At 38.9% G+C, this 23,323-nt stretch overlaps 1 protein-coding gene across 1 annotated transcript; it reads right to left on the bottom strand.

Annotated features, from left to right (window-relative positions):
• Positions 1-7,103: 7,103 nt before the first annotated feature.
• On the bottom strand, positions 7,104-23,068 carry LOC109185214 (ethylene-responsive transcription factor 2-like). The gene is made up of 2 exons (XM_019335196.1): positions 22,304-23,068; positions 7,104-7,214 (listed from the first exon to the last, which is right to left on the bottom strand). Exons 1-2 carry the CDS (start codon positions 23,030-23,032, stop codon positions 7,104-7,106), a joined length of 840 nt encoding a protein of 279 aa, XP_019190741.1. The 5' UTR covers positions 23,033-23,068.
• Between the last annotated feature and the right edge of the window lie 255 nt (positions 23,069-23,323).

Genomic DNA, 23,323 nt, shown 5'->3' with positions numbered 1-23,323 from the left:
ATCTTCGTGGTTTGATTGTTTCTTTTGGAGTTGTCAAACTTAGTTTATAGTTTCCGAGGTTTTAAAAATATAAATATATGTATAATTAGGACCTCACCCTTAGCCTATTCCTAGGAATGGAAAATCTGAGTTATAGTTAGTGAAATTTGAACCCGGACTTTAAAATTTCTAAACCAATTGTGTTTCTTAAACCGTCTCCCAATTTAATTTCTTTTAACCTCTTCTTCAAAACCTACCCCAAAAATCCCCAAATTAAAATCTTTTTTTTCCCAATTTTTCCCAAAACCCTTCCCCTCTTCTTTTTCCTCACCCGTGCGTACAGCTGAAGAGAGAACCCCACCCCACCGTTGCTCTTCCCTTCCCGTCGCACCAGCCACCCGCCGGTCACCGCCCGTCGCTACCGCACCAGTCGCCGGAGTCCAATGCCGCTGCCACCGCCGCCTGCCGGAATCGCGAGGGAGCCGAGAGGGAGAAGGAGAGAAAAAGAAAGAGAAGAAAAGAGGAAGTCTTGGATTCTTTTCTACCATGCCTAGAAGGTCAAAAACCGCGAGAAGAGTGGAATGGGTGGATGCCCATTATTCGGTCCTTGAAGGTAAAGCTTTTTACCCCGAATTTTTTTTGAGTTCTATGTTGGATTTGTTAAATTATCAAGGCTTGTTGGATGGGTATCTTGCGGTTAGAATCGAAACCTACCCGAGTTTGGTAAAAGAGTTTTATCATCACATGAGTATGACAAAGGATGGAGGGAAATTGGAAATCACCTCGAAAGTGGGAGGTGTAAAGATTTCTTTGACCGAGAAACGGATTGCTCAGCTCTTGAGTTTGACGACCACTGGGGTCTCACAGTACAGTAGAGATTCTTGGATTGAGACGGATAATATGGGCTACTAGAATTATTTGAGTTTCTTGCTAGGTAGAACGAGTGGTTTTACCCAGGCCACGAGGCCAGAAAGGAAATGGCTCTCTGCTGAGCAGAAGATTTTGGTGATGCTTTTCTCGGATTGCTTGTTGCTTAACAACAACAAGAGTAGCCTGTTGGGAAAGTTGGAGTGCACTTTTGCCTTATGTTTAAAGCACAAAGTGAAGTTTAATTTTCCCTCCCTAATGTTGCAGCACATGGATTATTGTAGGGACCATAAGAGGTAAAAGCCTGCCTTACGGTATGGTTTTGAGTTGGATTTTCTTGAGAAAAGGGGTGAAAGTGGATGGATATGTGCCCAAGCCTGTTGGCAAGATGGTTTTGGATGCCGTGAATCTCCGGAGTTGCAATCTGTTTCAGTTGGAAAATAATGACTACATCACCTTGGAGGAAGTAACAAAGAAATCCCCTGCCGAGAGGAGCTCTTTGGTTGATCAGCTTGAGATTCCTGTTAGGAAGTTGAATCAAATAGTGCAAAGTTTGGGAGGTGATGGAGAAGAAGAAGAGGAAGAAGAAGAGGAAGGGGAAGAGGCAGAAGAAAATGACCCCGAGAGTGAAGAAAGCTTGAGAAGAAAAGAGGTGAGACGAAGAAAGAGCATGATGCTATGTCTCACAAGGAGCGTGTGGTGGCCCTTCTACGTCAGAAAAATCGGATGATCGAAGAAGGCTTTTCCTTCATGAAGGCTCAGCTGGTCACTGTGAATCAACGGCTGGATGTGCTGGAAGCTAGTTCTAGTCGAGGTGGAGCCGAGGAAGCTTCGGATGAGGATGCTGAGGATTCGGAGGATGATTCCTCCTAGGCTGGAGTTTGAGGTAACCCCGTTGCATTCCTTGCTTGTTTTGCTTAGTTGGAGCTTTCTTTGTTTGTTTTAGTGGTTGGCTCGTTGATAGTTGTTTGCCTAGTTGTTTTGCTTAGTTGGAGCTTTCTTTGTTTGTTTGGGTTGTTGGCTTGTTGGTAGTTGTTTGTTTAGTTGTTTTGCCTAGTTAGAGCTTAGTCTGAATGTGGTTTAGGCCTAGCGTAGACGGTTGGTGGTTAGCCTTAAGTTCTGTTTAGTTGATAAGTTGTTTGAGGGTAATCTCCGTTGCATTGAAGCCTTGCCTTACTCTTGATCTTTGGAACTCTTGTATGTTACTCATTGCTTTCTCTTGTCACACCTTTGTGCATTCTCTTGTCACACCTTAGTTCATTGCTATCCTTTTTGTTAACTCGTTGTGCCCAAGCTTCGGGGACGAAGCTTATTGTTAGGGGGAGAGGATGTGACACCCAGTAAATCTAAATTCTAATTGTGATTAATTAAGGAATTAATCCTAGCCTTCCTTGGTAATTTCTCTCTAAAAATCCTGAAATTTGATAGTCGAGGGATTAAAATTTGACTAGCCTCCTTAGTCAACCAAGTGTACCTTTTGCCTTATGCTTTGTACCTCAACCCTTTTGTCTTTCCAACCTTAGTAAGGGTAAAATTGACCTTTCCCATATGTTTTGTTGTTCAAGTTATCCCTAGCAAGACATTTCATTCATTTCCCATGCTAGCTAAAACCTAAAACATCCACCTTCTCTCTACATGAAACCTTAGCTTTCTCTCCAAGCTAGAAGAAGGATTCTCCATCCTTGCAAGATCTCACCTAAAGTTTCCGCCTTTCTACCTATGTAACATAGGAAAGGGTAAGATCTCTAGTTGTTTAGTGTTTTTAGTTAGTTTTAAGGTATCTTTATCTTATTTTGGTGTTTTTCCTTGTGGTTTGGTTTGGTGAGAAGTCCTTGGTGAGGAAGAGCTTCAAGGTGAGGCTTAGGAGTGTAAGGAAGAATTGGTTTTTGGTCTACAAAGGTAACCCATGCTATACAAAACCTATTTTATGCTTGTTATTGATATTTCTTGGCTTTTATTGATGTTCTTGATGTGATTTGTGAGATTTGATGCATGATCTTGCGATGATGCATGTTTAGAGCTTGTATTTAGGTTTCTTGAATGCCATTGCTTGGCTTATTCTTGGGTCCAAGTCATATCTTTGTTGTGTGTGAGATTTTGGGTGCACCCCGCAGGCGGAACGGCGGACAGTGGCCTTCCCGCCGCCCTACCCGCGGGGAACGTGGTGCTTTTGGGGTGTACCCCACGGGCAGGCCCACGAGTGGGGGCCTACCCGTGGCTCCACCTGCGGGGAACATATGTGGGTTGCGGGGATTTGTTCCCCGTGATCCTTTTCTTCTTGGTATTTGATGTTTTGACCTCCCGTTGTTGAATTATTGAGCTCTTTGCGAGTCTTCTTGATGTTTCGTATGTCTAGAACAATGTGTTTGAAATCCATGTTAGGATTTGGTGTCTTGAACCGTGCTAAGGGTCCAACCTTGTGATTCGTTGGACTAATATGAGTCTTAAAGGTTCGTTGGAACCATTTTGGTTTACCCGTTTTGATTAGCATGCTAGTTTGATGTTGTTATGCTAGTATGTATGGTTTGTTCCTTCTTATTGAGGGTTGGCAACTCATGTTGCCAATCATTTTGATGTTGGATTGTTGTTCTTTGTTGTTGACTATTGCCTCATGTCTTTGTTGGAATCTCTTGATTGATTCTCATGTTGTGATCTTGTACAAATCGTTGTACCCATTGTTGATACTTGATTAAGCTATTGATGAGCCCTAATCTTCTTGATGATGATGCCTATGTGTAATTATGATTGAGATTGGTGGTAATATTATTGAGCTTTGCTCACGAGATCGGTGGTAATATTGTTACTTTACGGCACCCTCGTGTATTATGAGATCAGTGGTAATACGGTTCTGATTGATGGTAAAGGTTGGTGGGGGATGACGGTCCCAGACGGAATAAGGTTGGACTTAGAAGTACAGGGTCGCACTAGGAGGTAACGGTTGGAACTAGTGATAAGTTCAGGGGTAGCCATAATGTTGGAATAGGGCATAAGGTTGGAACTTGGACCTATTATGTGAATTGTCATTATGTGATTGTTGTACTTCATGCCTTTGAGCATGTCTATGATGAACTCTACCTTGTGAATGGTAGGTTGCATCTAGAGTTGTGTTGTCCTTTGTTGATTGTGGTTTCTATTGTCTTGTTGAGGTTGATGATCCTCGGTCTTTGTTGAGAGTATGTGATGAGTCTTTGATGTTATCTTTCCTTGGTTTTAAAAATGACTATATATATACTATATTCCTCAGTCTCAAACGCTTTTGATTATATCTATCTATATAATATGCTATTTAACGCGTATTGATGGGTTACCAGCTTTATTCGCTGACCGGGTGTTATCTCTTATCTTATACATGTTTTGAGTAGATGGCGAGCGCGCTAGTGAAGACTCTTAGCTATTGTAGCTTTGTCTTTCCCATAGTTGTTGTCCGGCCTGTGAGTCGTAGACTTTGGATTTTGGATTAGTTGTTATGTTTCGCCTGTGCATCTTTAGTACTTTAAGATGTGGCATAATATCATCGTTTAGACTTGCTTCCGCTTAATGTTTAATGAATGATTAGTTTGCTTATCTTGGCTTTTAAGTTTTAAAAATGTTGATAAAATCGGGGGTGTTACAGTTAATGTTTTATGAAACAAAGCAGTTGTTCATATCTTTGTTCAGTTTTTTATTTTTTTTATTTTATTTATTTATTTATTTATTTATTTTTAAATTTAATGAGTAGATAGAGTTTGTATTAGCTGAAGGAATTAGTTTACTGGAACCTCTTGACAAACTTAAAGCATTGAAGACTGAACCAGTCAAGTATGTAAGATAGTTTGAGCTGAAGTTCAAGGCAGTTATTCTGTTGAAGATCTTTTTCGGAGAAGGATACATAACCCTTATTCCTTCATTCTCCAGACAGATTGATCGTGCATTACATAGAGAAAAAATCAAGATATATATATATATATATATATATATATATATATATATATATATATATATATATATATATATATATATATTTGATACCAAGAGCTAAACTGAGTGACTTGGTTGAATCTCACATCAAATCAAGTCAATCATCTCAATAATTGTTAATTGCAAGCTCTAGATCACATGAAGATAACACCTGGGTGCTGTAATAGAGGGGGCGCCTCAATTCGAGTGGTTTGGAGATCTCTTCACCGATTCTTCAAAGAAGATGCTTTGAAATGTTTAGCTATGGTGTAGTGTGAAGTATAGAGCTCTTCGTCTTGATCTTGTGACTCGATATATCGTTTCTCTTGAGTTGAATGGAGAATCAGACAACCTCTTTATGTGATACCCCCCCCCCCCCCCCAGACATAGGAGTGTTTATATCCGAACTGGGTCACCAATTATTGGTCTGATATTTATTGCTTTCGTATTAACTGTGATAAATTGTTTGGGTGAACTACACACTTCAATACGTTTCGAACTAGCTAGTTCAGGTATCACACTCAAATCGGAAATGTTAACCAGAATGTTTGTGCTCGACTCTTATCTTTTAAGTTGATCTTAAATTACTCTTAAGCAGTTGGGCTTAGGGTGCCCAATTTCAGTTATGTTGTCGCACCCCTGAAGACAACAATCTTAAATCTTTAAAACTTGCAGATCCCAATTTTGTGAACATATATTTCTCAAAAGTGGATGTAGGTAGAAACTCACTGAGCAATCTTGAATCTTCTAAACTTGCATATCCCAACTGTTAAACTCATAAATTGAAATTAAAAATATCTCAATAGACCTGGGACAAAAATTAAAACAAACATGTGTCTATGCATGCTCACACATATATTGGTTAGGGTAATGATATACACCCATAATTTATTTTCCCCACGGTTTTTTTCATCCTGACTTGGCATCATTTAATTGGTTTTTTTTTTTTTTTTTTTTTTTAGGAAAAATGACACTTTTTCTCCCTGAGTTATATACTTATAGGCATTTTTCTCCCTCAATTATTTAGGTAAGCACATTAGCCCCCTCAATTATTATAAAAGTGGTGGTTTTTCCCCCTGATATATTAAATTGACATTTCTACCCTTAAAGTAAACATTTTATTTATTTTACTTCTCCAACAAATTATCGCGTATACGTAGGGATGACCACGGTTCATATCAAACTGAACCGGGCACTATAGCAATTGAATTAAAAGTTTTTGGTTATGATTCAGATCTAGAACCTAATATTTGGATTTCAATTTATTAAAATTATGAATAAAAAAAATTGGATCTTGAACCGTGAATCGGCGGTTCTGGATCCGGTTTGCAATTTTGAACCGTCTTTATTTTAAAATTTTATTTTTTTATTTTAAATAGTCTAAATTGAACAATAAATATATTTTATTTTTTCAGTTCGGTACATGAATCGTCCGTTCCGGTTCGCGATTTTAATAAACTCTAAATATCGAGTTTCGATTCTAAATTGTAATTGAAATATTTCTGTTTGGTTGCTATAGTATTTGTTTGGTTTGAACCAAATTATTGTCATAATTTGTTGGAGAAGGAAAATAAATGAAATATTTATTTTAAATATTTATTTTAAATATTTATTTTAAGAGTAAATATGTCCATTTAACATTTCAGGGGGGAAAACAGCCACTTGAATAATTCAGGGGGAGAAAGTACTGTAAGTATATAACTTACTTAGGGGGAAGAAATGTCATTTTCTCTTTTTTTTTTTTTAATTAATCGGTTAGCCTATTAATGGGCACCTAATGATTAGGAGTCATATAAGAGGGGAAATATGAAAGGAAAAATTTAAATAGGCACCTAATGATTAGGAGTCATATAAGAGGGGAAATATGAAAGGAAAAATTTAGGAGGGACAAAGAAACATTTTTCTATTGGCTAACCAAGTTGTTAGTGTATATATATAGGAAGGAAAAGTTTTCAAAAAATATTGGAAGGAAAAGATTTTTTTTTTTTTTAAACGTTCATGATTTTTATCATATAATATTTGTTATATACTTTCTTAAATATTTTCAACCCAAAGAATCACTATACCATCATTAAGAAAAAAATAATTTAAGAGAGGAATAATATTCCATAATTTACGAAGAACGAGAGTACATTGTGTTGCAAAGAAACTAATGCAGCAGTTTTAGATTAGTCTCAGTGAGGATATGGAATGCCACACAAAAACAAAACTACAAATCAACAAATCTACAAGAAATTAACAGACAAAGAATTCAATTAATTCTTAGCTTTTTTTTTTTTTTTTTTTTTTTCCTGAAAAATCTTAAATGAGCATATATGCAATTATTGCAGATGAAAAGATGTAGAACTTTGTACAACTGATTGCTCCACCACTTGAGCCGCCGTCTTCCTCCTCTTACATGACACATTTTCCGATGATGTCGAGGAGGATGAGGAATCAGTTGAAGCCGATCTCTTCTTGCTTTTGATTCTAACCGGCTCCGGTTCACCTGAGTTGATCCTATGCGGGAAATTCAGCAAGGCACGTGCCCCGCGCATGCGGAACGCCGCCCTGTCGTATACCAGCGCCGCATCCTCCGCCGTCTCGTACGTCCCCAGCCACACGCGGGCCCCGTTCTTGGCTGGGTCCCTTATCTCCGCCGCAAACTTCCCCCACGGCCGCCTCCTCACCCCCCTATAATTCTTCTTAACTGGCTGTGACGGAGCTACCGCCGCCACTTTTGGAGGAGGCGCCGCCGTGAAATCCAAAATCACCGGGAACTTATGGGAACCCATTTCCCCCCAACTCTCACACAAGCCAGGTGACGGGCTTCTCCCGGAGCTGCCGCTACGGCACAAAACCGGAGGAGATGCCACCGGAGCATCAATGTCGTCCAGCAAGTGCCGTCGAATAGATTCAAGAAGAGCAAAAGCAGACATAACCTCAGCATTTCCGAACATCATTTTGAGTAATAACTTTTCTTTTTTCCGATTATTTCTTGCAAGCAGAGAATTGAAGAAGAAGAAGAAGAAGAAGAAGAAGAAGAAGAAAACTGAGACCGTTGAGCTGAACAGGGAGAATGAGGTATTTATACTGTTCGAGGTTTATGCATGCCGGTGGAACTATATATTTCGGTCTTTTATGATTGATAAACTATAGAATATAATTCTGGGCATTATATTCAAAAAAGTACGGATTTTGTAAGGCGTTTGGAGGTTCCATGTTGTTTCCATCTGAAGAAAAGTTTGATCGAAGAGAATAATTAAGCTAGGTTACGTTTTTGCAAACGTGGGAAATGGCCAGGAAAACCGAAAACCTTTCTTTTATACAGAAAGTGTTTTTATATTGACGGCTTCTAAATCGATCTACGATCGATAGATTAAGTGGGTTTGTCGTTTAGAGCCAAAATGGCGTCTAACATAATGCTGCCACATGATAATAAACATAAACTACGTTTCGATTAAATTAAGATTTCTTGCTTCTGCAGATATTTAGTAAAATACGAATTATGCTAGCTGCGCTATTGTGCATCAATTATATTATTATACATAGACCTCAGCTCGCTCAAACCTCTTCGTGGGCGTGCATGCGACTATGCGAGGCCGTGTTTGATTATATTCCAAAAATTGATCGAGCAAATGCTACTAATTGGCGCAAGCTAGCTAAACCCTTCCCACCAACGAACCTGTGCGTGTGAGGCAGTGTATGTACAATACATGCAATATTTTTATTTATTTATATTTTGAAAACACATGCAATATTAGTCCACCTAAATTTCACAAAGTCAATGTTATTAGTAGGACACCTTTACTCAGAAAGCATGTTCAGGTCAATGAATGAATTTTGAGGGAGTAGGAATGTTATTCATGGGAAATGGAATAGGATAGGATTTGTATTTCATTGTTTGGTTTAGTGAAGGAATACACTTTAGAATTGTTATTCTAGTGTTTAGTTGGTTTAAATAATAGAAATAGAATATATGTTTAAAAGATATAAATACCTTTATACAAAATAACAGATAACCAAGCAAACAGATTCTTAAGAAACAATGCAAAAAACTTTTTCCGTATGGATCAAGTCACTGTGTAGACTTAAAAGCTCTGATACCACATGTAGTTTTGCATATTCTCTTAATCTATGATATTTGATTTACTTTATTGCCAACAGAATAGTGGACTGATTGACTCAAATTTACGATCAGACAATCATTCAGATAGATAATCAGATATAACGGAATGCGGAAGACTAAGACAGAAAGTAAATGCATCACACAGGTTTGTTTACCTAGTTCGATACAGTGTGTATCTACATCTGGGAGACGATCACCGATGCGTCCAATCCACTAACTCATAATCCAATGTACAAAGGTAGAGAAAAACGATCTCACCCAAGTGCTCCACACAAGGTCAGTACCTAGTATACAAAGGTTTAGTGGATTGTTGAAGTCGGAGAGCCATGCATCCAGAAGTCCAATGAAATCCCTTCAATGGAGAGCTAACTCTGGTGCAGTCCGCTTCACTGACACAGTCCCACGTTGTTCCCACAACAGAGTGATCTTCGCGTCCAATCGTTTAAGCAGTGTTGATTCTTCTCAAGTTCATCTTCGTAATCACCATGAACTATATGTCTTGAGAAGATGCATAAAAACCAGAGATGTTTGTCTTTTCAATATTGAGAGCTGCGGTTTCAATCAATGCAACCCTAACTTCTGAAAGTATAAGTGTATATATACTTCTTGACTTGGCCACTCTCCAAATATAACTCTGGTTGTAAAAGGTAGGACTTGTGTAGCAAAAGATCTTGAATCTTTAAGGAGATTTAGTCCATACCTCAAGAGATGATTCGCTGATATTCTTTCCAAAATATTCATCTCATAAACGCATCTGCCAGCTTTTAGAAACTTTCCTTAACCATTCCTTTGACGGCTTGACCCAACGACGCTTCTGATGTCTGTACTGATCAATCAGTCTTCTTGAGTCTTGAAAGACGGTCAGACACCAAGCTAAACCCTCTCTTAATTTGTCATAATAATATTGCCAATTATATGTTGGGGTTTTTCACAAAAGATAAAACACTAACACAAAACATAACTTTTGAAATACAAGAAGATATCAAATTTCTCAGGTTATTTTTATGACAAATTCACCAAGGGAGTAACTTGAGATTTTAGTACGTAAAATTCTTTCGTAAGCTCTGCAGTAACTTAATCAAGAATCATATATCCTGACTATATATATATATATATATATATATATATATATATATATATATATATATATATATATATATATATATATATATATATATCCATCACCTCCTCTGTCTTCTTAAAACCGGAGTAATGAATGACGAATGAACCTAAGTCTCAGTTATGAAAATTCGTAAAACTTTTGTAACTTCTAAAAACGATTATTGACTAAACTAATGCATATGAAACTTTTTACATACTAAAAATCTCAAGTTATTCCGTTGGTGAATTTCTCATAAAAGCATCCTGAGAAATTTGACATGATTTTGTATGTCAAAAGTTCTGGTTTGATTACCTTTGTTGCTTAGTAAAAAAAATTTAAAATTGATAGGATAGTGTGTTTCAGACGTCGGAAGACAATAATCAAGTGTTTTTTTGTTTGTGCTAACTCTTAAGTTTGTTATATAAGAGTCATGTTCCTTTCAAGTTATACTAAAGTTATTGAAATGCTTTTAGAATTGAACAATCATGAAATAAAAGGCTAAGAAGTGAAAAATAATGTTGTGTAAGTGGTTTTGATATAAGAAGGAGAATAAAATGTAAATTTCCTACTTTACCCCTCGAATTTTAAATATTTTTTTAATTTTTCCGACCGTTTTAACAGTCGGGACCAAATGCGCCACTTCGTTCATAACTGAGGGACTAAAAATGGATACGGTCATGACTCAAGGATTGAGTCGGAAACTTGGGTATAACTCAGGGACCAAAGATGCAATTTTCCCTTTACATTATTATGTTTACATATGTGGATTGCATCATGAAACAATAAAGATACAACAATGTACATGACGGACCTTTACAATTCACAACAGCTTACATATTATTATAACTAAATATTATAAAGGCTTGTTTTCAACTGGTAGACCTGACCGATCTGAGTCGTTTATTAACAAGCGGGAGCCTTTAGGTTAGCAGTGATGTAAATGATCGATGTTAGACGCCATAGTTGCTATAAAATACTACAAAGCAACTCCATTGCAGATTTAGAATTGAAGCCGCCGCCAATATTAAAACACTTAGCTTTCTGCATAAAATTAAAGAAAGATTTTCCTAATAACCCACGTTTGTTGTAATATATAACCTTATTCTCTTCAAACTAATTTTCTTCATCCGGAAACTGCATGGAAGCTCAAAACGCCTTACAATATTCATGTTATCAATCACAAAAGCCCTCAGTATTTTCATCTGCGGGCGTTCATGAACGTAACCTTGAACCGTATAAATACCTCATTCATCTTTGTTTCTCTGATTTTTATGCTAAAGTTATGTCTGATTTTGCTCTTCTTGAATCTATTCGGCGGCAGTTGCTCGACGACTTTGATGCTCCGGTGGCGTCTCCCCCGGTTTTCTGCCGTAGTGGAAGCTTCGGTGAATCCGGGTGGTTGTCGTCGGTGGATGAGACGCCCACTGTGGTGGTCAAGGAAGAGCCAGAAATGGGTTTCTATAAGTTTCCGGTGATTTTGGATTTCACGACGGCGGTGCCTCCTCCGAAAGTGGCGGCGGCAGCGCCGGTAGGTCCGGCACAGCCAGTTAAGAAGAATTACAGGGGTGTGAGGAGGAGGCCGTGGGGGAAGTTCGCGGCGGAGATAAGGGACCCAGCCAAGAACGGGGCCCGCGTGTGGCTGGGGACGTACGAGACGGCGGAGGATGCGGCGCTGGCATACGACAGGGCGGCGTTCCGCATGCGCGGGGCACGTGCCTTGCTGAATTTCCCGCATAGAATCAACTCCGGTGAAGCGGAGCCAGTTAGAATCACAAGCAAGAAGAGATCTGCTTCAACGGACTGCTCCTCCTCGACAACATCGGAAAATATCTCATCTAAGAGGTGGAAGAAGACTGGTTAAGCATCAGTTGTTGTACAAAGTTAGTTAGTTATAGTTCTTTTAATCTGCAATAATAACTGCAGGCTCGCTCATTTCAGATTTTTTTAGAGTATTATTCTTCTATTCAAAATTAACCTACTTTTTCTCCTTGAAGTACAATACTACAATATCATTAAATTAGCCTAACTCCCTAAGCTATAGGGATTAAGGAATCTCATAACATGGGTAAATACTTAATTGCTTTAATTCTGGTTGCACTGGATACAATATTGCAAAGTAAATTGAGTGAAAACAAGCTGTAGACTCATTCAGATCTGCATGTTTTGGTAATTATTCTGTTTTCAATGTTACTCTGCAAATCTATTATTCCGAAGGCAACACTATAGTGTATCAACTATGGCATGAGATATTCAGATAATTCTAAAGCTTCCGTTACCACTAGTTCTATGACCCTAGCTTAAACCTCTCATTGCTACTAGTCCCCTTGAGACGCAACTCTATTTAAGGAGTTGGTATTTAATTGGGTTTCGTTCCGACCAACTTTGCTAAGAGTATACTTGCAAATTGTCTATCACATGTCAATATAGTTTGTTTGCTAGGCTTTAAATTTTTCTTTTGCCAAGTGATTACAATTTTGAATTAATTAAAGAATAGCCACAACATCTTTAATTGACTGATTTGTCTGCGGTTTAAATCACATAAATTAAATATTAGTCAAGAACTTGATAATTGTCTAGTAGTCTTTAGTTTTGATTAATTGAGGAGTAGCCACAACATATTTGATTTAATTAAAATTATTTTAAGTTGTTTGTCTAGATCATAAAGTTTTGGTATGGACACATCAATTGGGATTAGTTGTACGTAATATAATGAAGTTTAGCTTGCAGGCAAATTTGTTATATTTATATTATTAATTAGGATGAAATACTATGTTATGATCATAATTTAGTCTACAGACAATAATTATGCGTCGGTATATATATAGTTTGATAATTTTATCATTGAGGATAAAAAATTCAAATTGTTATCTCTATAGTTTTCTTTAATTTGTAAATAATTTGTTCCTAATCATAAAGTAGCTTATATATATATATATATATATATATATATATATATATATATATACATTGGATCATATATCCGATCTTAATTTACTCACATGAATTAAGAAAAAGGAACATGATTTATTAAGTTTTATCATTGAATTAAAATTTTAGCCAACAAGTAAGTTTTATGTCACTATATTCTTCTGTCTATTTAGTAATCAGGATAACATATTATCCCAAGGGTTTTAATTGGGTTTAATATGTCAAGATAATTCAATTTTTGGCCCTAGATTTATAGGTGACTGTTGATTTTATGACCACCAGAGCAGTCAGTCAGTGGGCCAACACTACCGGAAAAGATATTCGGTTTGCCGGAAAATCACTTTCTAAAATCTCATCTATATTTAGAATGTCCAACCCCTGTTTAGAGTCTTCTCATGCATTTCATACGTGTGCAAGAAGAGTAAAAACGTCCATCTCATCATGAATACCATAAATGAGGCCATGAATGTCTTAATCATTGAGAATACTTCGTTTGTTTCCTGTTTCATACGCGCTAAACTGCCTTATACAACGGTTGGTCTCATCATTGTCATTAACTCTTCATTGAATACATTCATTACTCCACACCTGGCCGAGTACTAGAACTATTCTTCTCCTCTGACCTCTCCTAACGACTGCCTCCTTTAAGTGGTTGATTCTTCATCATCTTGTGCCGACTAGCTTTCTTAACCACCCGGCCCTTTTGTTTGATGACTGGCTATCTTTGTCATTCAGCTTTCCTTGTAAATACCAACCAACACACTCATTCATCCCTTACTAGACCGGCTACCTTAATCAGGCTACCATCTCTGATTGTCTGGCTTCCCCAGTCATTTGCCTTCTCCTATTAGACTTGTCCTTCCACTCATTTGGCTAAGTTATCCCCCGCTAACTTTGCTACGACGTCGGCTCCTACCAACATCAACCAACTCCATCACTCCTCCAGCCGTTTTCCACCCTTTCGACTATACGTGTCTTTCTCTACTATGTCGTCCTCGTGCTCATTCTTTCGGGTCCAAATCCTTAACCCCATCATATAGTCCCTCACTTTTCCGTGGCTCGCGAAGCATGGTGCGGAAAAGTATATGCCAACCACCTATTTGAACTGCCCCTTGCTCCAATCCGCTCACCTACCTTTTTTACGAGTTCCTTATCACACCCAAAGCATTTTGCCAACTCCATTTTCAAGGTGGCTCGGTTGACTTAGCGTAGACTTCTTTCACTTACCCCAAGAACTATCTCGAGAACCTTTTCATCCAATTTTTCATTAAGTGTATAGTATCCTGATCCTTCGAGCTTTTCTAACTGATCATTTTTGCAACCTGAAATTGATCTAGCTTTATCGTTGAGCCATTTATTACTTTCACCGGCTTCTTCCACTGCCCTACACCCTTGCTTTTTCCCATATGTGCTTAGATTACCATAGCCTTCCTTCGCTCTAGCTTTCATTACTTACTGTAGCTTTAGTCCAACCATTTGATTCAGATCAACCTCTCGAACTGGTCTCCGATCAACCTTAAATTAAAGCACTTGGCCGATTCCTTTTATAAGGAGGCACAGTTGACCGAGCGTCAATTCCTTTTACAGGCCTCCAATCAACCCTAACTTTAAAGCATTTTGAAGACTCCTTTTACAATAAGGCACGGTTGACCGAGCGCCGACTGCTTTTGTATGCCTCCGATCAACCCTAACTCCAATGCATTTTGTAGACTCTTGTTACAAGGAAGCGTGGTTGGCCGAGCACTGACTCTTTTTACAGGCCTTCGATAAACCCTAAGTCCAAAGCATTTTGTCGACTCTTCTTACAAGGAGGTGCAGTTGATTGAGCGCCGACTCCTTTTATAGGCCTTCGATCAACCATAACTCCAAAGCATTTTACTGACTCCTCTTACAAGGATGCGCAGTTGATCGAGCACCGACTCCTTTTAAACGCATCCGATCAACCCTAACTTCAAGGCATTTTGCCGACTCCTTTTACAAGGAGGCATCGTTGATCCAGCACCAACTCCTTTTATAGGACTCCGATCAACCCTAACACCAAAGCATTTTGCCGACTCTTCTTACAAGGATGCGTGGTTGATCAAGCGCCGACTTTTTTTAAAGGCCTCCGATCAACCCTAACTCCAAAGAATTTTGCTGATTCCTCTTACAATGAGGCATGGTTGATCGTGCGCCGACTCCATTTACAGGCCTCCGATCAACCCTAGTTCTAAAGAATTTTGCCTACACTTTTTACAAGAAGGCGCGGTTGACCGAGCACCGACTCCTTTTATAGGCCTCCGATCAACCCTAACTCCAAAGCATTTTGTCGACTCCTCTTACAAGGAGGCGCGGTTTTTTCAGCGCCGACTCCTTTTACAAGCCTCCGATCAACCCTAACTCCAAAGCATTTTGCCGACTCCTCTTACAAGGGGGATCGGTTGATCGAGCGCTGACTCCTTTTACAGGCCTTCGATCAACCCTAACTCCAAAGCATTTAACCAACTCCTTTTACAAGGAGGCACGGATGACCGAGCGCCGACTCCTTTTACAAGCCTTCGATCAACCCTAACTCGAAAGCATTTTGCCGACTCCTCTTACAAAGAGGCTCGGTTGATCGAGCGCCGACTCCTTTTATAGGCATCCGGTCAACCCTAACTCCAAAGCATTTTGCCAACTCCTTTCTTCCCCTTCGAATTTTAACCGTCGAAACTTTCCATTATTCCACTCTTAATTTCCATTCAAACTTCTTAGCTTCCTTGATACGCTTTACGTCATTTCAACCGTTAGTTCTCTCCCCCTAGCCTTTATATCTTCGCCGCGTGTTGCCATCTCCTTGGCCACATTCACCTATAAATACCCCCCCCCCCCCCTTTTTACCTTCTTCTTCCTTTGCTTCGTTGGAAAATCCTCCTCCCAATCTCTGTTTAGTCTCTGACGAGTCTCCTCCTTCACCTCCGTCGCTTTCGTTGTCTCCTCCTCTTTTTTTTTTTTTTTGCTCAGGTTGATCCCTCTTCTCCTTTTTTCTCTCGCCTTTACATTTAAATTTCTTCATCTTCTCTTCCTGGCCGTGAATGGCTTACCATGAACCCCAATACTTTCACCTCCCAGGCGACTGCCAAGGAGGGCGCTACCTCGGTGGCCCCTTTAAACCCCACTCCCATTCACTCTGCGCCCGTCATTCTAGTGGGTACCCAACAAGTCCTCGGGCTCTTTGACGACCTAGCGCGACCGCTTGCATACCACTCTATCTTATCCTCCATAAACCACGACCTCATAAGGCCCTCCGCCCTTGTTCTCACCATCGGGAAAGGCTATATCTTTGACCCTTCACCCGGTGGTTATATTGGAATCCATTCATGTTAAGTCCGATATGGGTTCTGAGTCCCCGCCCATCCTTTCCTTACTACTTTTTTAGGTACTATGGAATTTTACCAGGCTAACTGGTCCCCAACTCTCACCGTCTTCTTTCTTTCTTCTTGACCTTATGCGAGGCACTCGACTTGCCCCAAACCATGTCTCTTTTCCTTCAACTCTTCCAAGTCAATCGGTAAGGCACTTCTACCCTGGCTACCTCTATGTATCTCAACGGAGCGGCTACTAAGTGCTTGAAGGCTTTTCTGACTCCCACAAGAAGTGGAAAAAAGAGTTTTTTTTTTTTTTAGTATGACCCGCTCCTCCTCACGACCCTTTCAGCTTTATTCTTAACTAGGGGTCTTCTTTTTTCAAACCTGCCCAAAAACCCCCATGCGACATCGATAATGTACGTGGAGTCGGCTAATGCTCTCCGTGAAATGGGGTTTGTTTTCGCCAGCCATTGGTCATGATTGAAAGCCCTTAATGGAGCTGACCTCTTACCCGAAGTGGTCGACATCACAAGCTAATAATATATCTTTAATCTTCCCCTCATTCTTACTTCACATGCTAACCTTTTTTTCTTGTGGACAACAACGATTCCGAGTTCTCCGAGGATAAAGGGCCAATCGAAGTGCTCGACGAGGCCATTGAGATCGTTGTCACCTCTACGGCTCAACCCGCCAACTGAGATGGCCAATCATCGCACCCAACTACAAGCCCGCCTAAAGACCTAAACCTCTGCGGTTGATAAAGGCAAGGCTCCCGCCAATTCCAACTCTATGCTCAAGGTGATAACCGTAGGAAGACAATCGCGGAGTACATGACTCCCGATTTTTCTATGCACAATTCCATCTACATTCCTCATATTGAAGCTAACAATTTCAACATCCAACCGGCGGTTATCACACGTGTGCAAAACTTTTTGATGTATCTGGTTTATCATTTTACATTAAATGCTAAAAATGACCAAGACGAAGAGCCACATAGTAGTACAGAAAACTTCTATGATTTGTTAAATGCTGCGAGACAACCTTTAGCAATGAATGTCGGTGAAGAAATAGAGTTGGCATATACATTGATGATGAAGAATATCAAGACAACTTTTAATATACCGCAACTAGCAATGGATCAAAATATTTCAGAATGTCTGATGGGTCCCGATAATTACTTACAAAACTTGGTTTTTGACATGCAAAAAATTAAAACTACTTACAGTATAAAACCATTTGTTCATACCGATTGTTTTCATTAGGGCCCTCATTCATATGTAGTTGTATTGAGGGGGTAAGCTCATCGTGACACGTTCAAACCTAGTAATTCAGTTCAAAATTCTGCCCCGAACATATCTGTAGACAAGTGTACTCTATTCGTATACTTACTACATGGACACCAAATCTTTATTGAAGCCTTGTATACAAGATGTGTGCTTGCATAATTTATAAATTCATCAACACCCACTAAGAACTCATTAGTGTACCCCCATTTTTCTGATAACAATCATTTATATATCCATTTCCAATGTTTATGTATATTAGCCATATAAAAAAACTGCAAAAGTATATACAATACAAATACATATATAAATATATTACAAATAATACATACTAATAAATAGACACATATAAAATGTAGGGTTAAAAAATGTAGGGTTAAAAAAAATATAGGGTTAAAAAAACATAAATATACAAATAATTATATACAAACACACACACATACATATATACACACTATACATTGTTCAATCATAAAATGAATAATCTAAAGAGTTAATTCCAATTTTTGTCCTACATTTATAGGTAGCAGTCCACTTTTAGTCTTTTTTTTTTATTAGAACACCCCTTTTTGGTCCTAGTATTATTGTGACATAACCAATTTTAGTCCTGTATCAAAAAAGTCATTGAAATTTCGTTAAATACAAGGACATTTTGCTCTTCATTTATGAATTTTTTCAAAAAAAACTAAACATAAAAAATATAACGGGTCAACGCTCTTATGTTAAAAAGATAAAAATGTCATTCTATTTAACAAAATTTCAACGATTTTGTTCATAGAGGACCAAAATTGGTCATGTCACAATAATACTAGGACCAAAAGGGGATGTTCTGATAAAAAGGGACTAAAAGTGGATTGTCACCTATAAATCTAGGACTAAAAATGAAATTAACTCTAATATAAATAAGTATTCACAAGAATATATACAAAAATAAATAAATAAAAATCAAAGCTAGATCTAAAAATGACTTATGAAATGGTAGTTCTAAGAATATATACACATACATTAGCTTGATATGATGTAGTACAACTCAATTTTAACACTATTGTGAATGATTTAGTGAAAAAAATACCTACAATAACGAAAAAAATAGTAGAAAGGGGTAAAAAACCAGAGAAGAATGGTTTGAAAATGCACAGGGGAGGTATATATATAAAGGTATTTTCGACCACCTTTGGTGGATGTCATAAAAGAACACTTTTTCCGACCACCATTATATAGTGGTCAAAATGTTTGACTACTTTTCCGTCCACCACAACCCTTTGACGGAAAAATGAAAAAAAAAAAAAAGTTATTGGCTATCCTCAAATTGTTAAGAGAATCATGACATGATTGTCCAAGAGTCTACATACATAATGCTCTTGTCCAAGAGTTACCCATCTTAGGGTTGCTCCATATAGATACCTTCATCCAAATCATCATTCATGATTGCGTTTTTTTACATCCATTTGGGGTACTAGTAACCTATGCATAGATTCTATAGCAAACAACACACGAATCTGGTTATTTTAATTAGTTACTAGAGAGTAAGTATATAAAAAATCTTCTCCAGACTTTTGTGTATAGCCTTTGGCTACCAACCAAGCTTTAAACCTTTCAGTTGTTCTGTCTATTTTCATCTTTCTTTTAAAGATTCATTTACAACCTATTACTTTACAAACTTTAGGTAAATCTACTAGTTCTCATGTATGATTAGACTTAATTAAGTGTAATTCACTATATGGCTTCTTTCAAGAAATTGAAGTCAACATAGTTCATGACATCTTTAAAAGTTTTTGGCTTTTCTTCGAATATGTGAATATAGACAACATTATCATTAATCTTATCAAGATTATCTAGTTCTGCTAACTAGGTAATAAAATTTGAGCCAATGCTCGTTTATGTTCTACACCTCTTACTTCTCCTATGTGGTTTTATCCCTGATTTAGATAGGGGCCTAGATGAAGATGCTAGATCATGCAAGAGGCACATTAGAGCAAGTAGTAACATACTTCCAAGGAAAAATTTGCTAAAAAATTAAGCATATCTATATTCACATATTGCATGATGATCTAAGCGCATAAAACGTAAGCAACACTATTTTGAGCATATCCAACAAACACAACATCTAAAATTTTTGGACTAATATTAGACTTCTTATAATGTGGTAAGCCCACTTTAGCTAAACACCCTCACAAAAATAATTTAAAAATGGGGCGTATACTTTCCATAGTTCGTAAGAGGGTTTCTCAAAACCTTTAGGCAACACTCTTTAAGAATGTGATTGGCTGTTATAATGCCCCCCCCCCCCCTCCCCCCCCCCCCCCCAAAAAAAAAAAAAAAAATTGTCAGGAGAATCATGACTAATAAGCATAGCATTCATCAGGAGTTCTACGTTTTCTTTCGGCTATCCTCAAATTGTCATGAGAATCATGACTAATAAGCATAGCATCCTTAAATTGTCAGGAGAATCATGAACTAATAAGCATAGCATCCTTAAATTGTCAAGAGAATCATGAACTAATAAGCATAGCATTATATTCATCAGGAGTTCTATGTTTTCTTTCGGCGAAAATCATAAACTAATAAGCATATAAGCATAGCATTCATCAGGAGTTCTACATTTTCTTTCGGTGAGAATCATAAACTAATAAGCATAGTGTTGGTTTTTACAGTCTCGATGGCCGCTCGGCAGGCCAACACCACCGAAAAGATGTGCTAGATTTTGTAAGTGCGCGAGATAATAAAAACGAGAGATAAAGTTCTTAAAAAGAGATAAAATAATGTGATATTATTTCTCTAGGGTTTTGCCCTCAAAATGCCGATCCCCTACATAGTGATCCCATGATGATATTTATACATGAGTATGGAGTTCTTACAAGGTAAGTAGTGATGGCATAAAACCAAGTTTAGAGGTGGGATAGGGCTGATGCAGTTGCCTACTTGCTACCATAACTGTCTAAACTAATTAAGGTAGTTGCTTAAATGCACGAAGATTGCCTTTGCAGAATCCGGAGGTGCCTTTTAGGGGCTCCCGCAATCGGGCAGGGACGCTCCGCCCCCGAAGCCTGGTCGTCCATTCGAATCCCGCAGGGTACTCAGTCGGAGACACACTGGCTGTCTGTCGGGGCTGGTCACTCTACCTGTGTGGACCAAGCCCCACCTGGGGCTGGCGGGTCACCAGAGGATGAAAGGTTCGAATCCCGTAGGGTACTCAGTCGAATACACACTGGCCTGGCTGTCTGTCGAGGCTGGCAGGTTGCTGCCATAGGACGCCTTACATGACAAGTGGGGGCTAGAGGATGAATGGGGTTGCTGCCATAAGACGCCTTACATGACGAGTGGGGGCTAGAGCAGCTAGAGGATGATAATGGGGACGCCTTACATGACAAGTGGGGGCTAGAAGATGAATGGGGTTGCTGCCATAGGACGCCTTACATGACGAGTGGGGGCTAGAGTGGCTAGAGGATACATGACAAGTGGGGGCTAGAAGATGAATGGGGTTGCTGCCATAGGACGCCTTACATGACGAGTGGGGGCTAGAGCGGCTGGAGGATGATAATGGGGTTGCTGTCATAGGACGCTTTACATGACGAGTAGGGGCTAGAGGTGCTGCCATAGGACGCTTTACATGACGAGTAGGGGCTAGAAGATGAATCCGGCTGGCTATTTTGGGGGTATCTATCACATAGCATCCTTAAATTGTCAGGAGAATCATGAACTAATAAGTAGTTAACATTCATGAGGAGTTCTACGTTTTCTTTCGGCTATCCATCATCACGTGTTTCATATTTTGAACCTCAGCTAAATGGTTTGCTCCATTCACATGGGTGGGAATCGAACCCCCAACCTCATGTCGAATGGATGAGGTGCTGAACCACCAAGTTGATTTTTTTACTTTTGCTTTAATTTTTTTTTTTTTTTTTTTTTTTTGTTCAACTTCATATGTGGTCCTCAAAAGATAGAGTTTGAATATTTTGAAAAATCATCGTTAAAGGTAATATAATAATGTTTACCGCCTTCGCTTTTGGTTCTTTTTTGTTTTGTTTTTTTTTTTTTTTGAAAACTGCTTTTGATTCTTTTAAAATATGCTAAGTCAGGGTGAATCAATTCTAAAAGACTTGAAGTTATTTTAGTTTTTTGTGGAAAAAAAATGTTTTTTTAGCATGCTTGGCTTCAACCCAAGTTTCACATTAAAAAAAAAAGACCATTATTTAACATTCTGAGTATGAGGGCACATATAACACATTCAATTTGAGGATCATTTCAAAACTTAACCTTATATAAATTTCACCACAACCGAGTAACTCATGTGCTGGAGTTTCCCATTAAAAGAAACAAATTTCGGTTTTACTTTCCAAACTCAAATTACACAACTGAGAGTGCTAATTATGTTCTCTTGATGGATGGGTCGGGCGGGCCCTACACCCATGATTTAAAGTTCAGATTTCAAATCTTATCATAAACAATGTTAGATAATGTATTTATTTATGGAGTATTATTCATTGGTCTATAATTTAATAGTACTGTACTTAGTTTAAGGAGAACAAGTTTTTAAAACAAGAATAATACTCCGTATTAAAGCAAGAATGAGAGTACTTCAATTTAATTTGTATTGCGAAGAAACCAATTTAGCCATTTTGGATTAGTTCATTCAACAACTACAAATCAACTAAGCTACAAGAAACTAACAAACAAACAATTCAATTAATTCTTCTTTTCTTTTCTTTTTTCAAATCTGGAAAGAGCAAGAACTAATTTGTTCAACTGATTGAGCTGCCTTCTTCATCCTCTTAGACGAGGTGGAGGAGCAATAATCCGTTGAAGCCGCCAGTCTCTTCTTGGTTGTGATTCTAACCGGCTCTGGTTCGCCGGAGTTGATTCTAAGCGGGAAATTCAGCAAGGCACGAGCTCCTCGCAGGCGGAACGCCGCCCTGTCGTAGGCCACCGCCGCGTCCTCCGCCGTCTCGTATGTCCCCAGCCACACCCGGGCGCCGTTCTTGGCTGGGTCCCTTATCTCCGCCGCGAACTTTCCCCAGGGCCGCCTCCTCACTCCCCTGTAGCGCTTCTCAACTAGTGGTGGCGCCGGCGACACCTCCACTTTCGGAGGAGGCACCGCCGTGAAATCCAAAATCGCCGGAAACTCATGGAAACCCATTGTTTCGGGCTCTTTCTTGACCACGGGTGAGGGTGTCTCCTCCTCGTCGACCCACGACAACCACCCGGAGCTTCCACTAAAGTCGCCGGAGTCCGGTGAATTGTACTCTGCAGGTGAAGGCACAGTCCATTCCCCCCAATTCTCCCCCAACCCCAAAACCGGAGCATCAAAATCGTCGAGCAAGTACCGTTGAATAGATTCAAGAAGAGCAAAATCAGCATTGTTATCACCGAACATCATTTTGAGTACTTTTAAAGGGCTCGTGAAAAGCAAGCAGAGAAGAAGAAGAAGAAGAAGGAAAACAGAGAGCGTTGAGGTGGAGAGCCGAAAAGGGTGAATGGGGTATTTATACGGTTTAAGGTTCATGAACGCTGGTGAAAAGATTGAAGGCTTCTGTGATTAATGCAATAAAGAATTCTGAGTATAATGGATATTGTAGTTTCCAGGTACTTTCCAAATGAAGAAAAGTTTGAAGAGAATAAGGTTTTAGCAAACGTGGGTTTATGCAGAAGCAGTTTTTATATTGACGGCTCCTTAATCTGCAATGGTGAAGTTTTGTCGGATTGTGGTCTCAATGGCGTCTAACGTGCATCACTACTGCAAACCCATGCCAGTTGATAAATTAACCTATATATCATCAATCAACACTAGAGTCCA

Source organism: Ipomoea nil, unplaced genomic scaffold (assembly GCF_001879475.1).
Source record: "Ipomoea nil cultivar Tokyo-kokei standard unplaced genomic scaffold, Asagao_1.1 scaffold1317, whole genome shotgun sequence".
NCBI classification, from domain to species: domain Eukaryota; kingdom Viridiplantae; phylum Streptophyta; class Magnoliopsida; order Solanales; family Convolvulaceae; genus Ipomoea; species Ipomoea nil.
The sequence above is the reverse complement of the archived record's forward strand: the minus strand, read 5'-3'. Positions and strand labels throughout refer to the sequence as shown.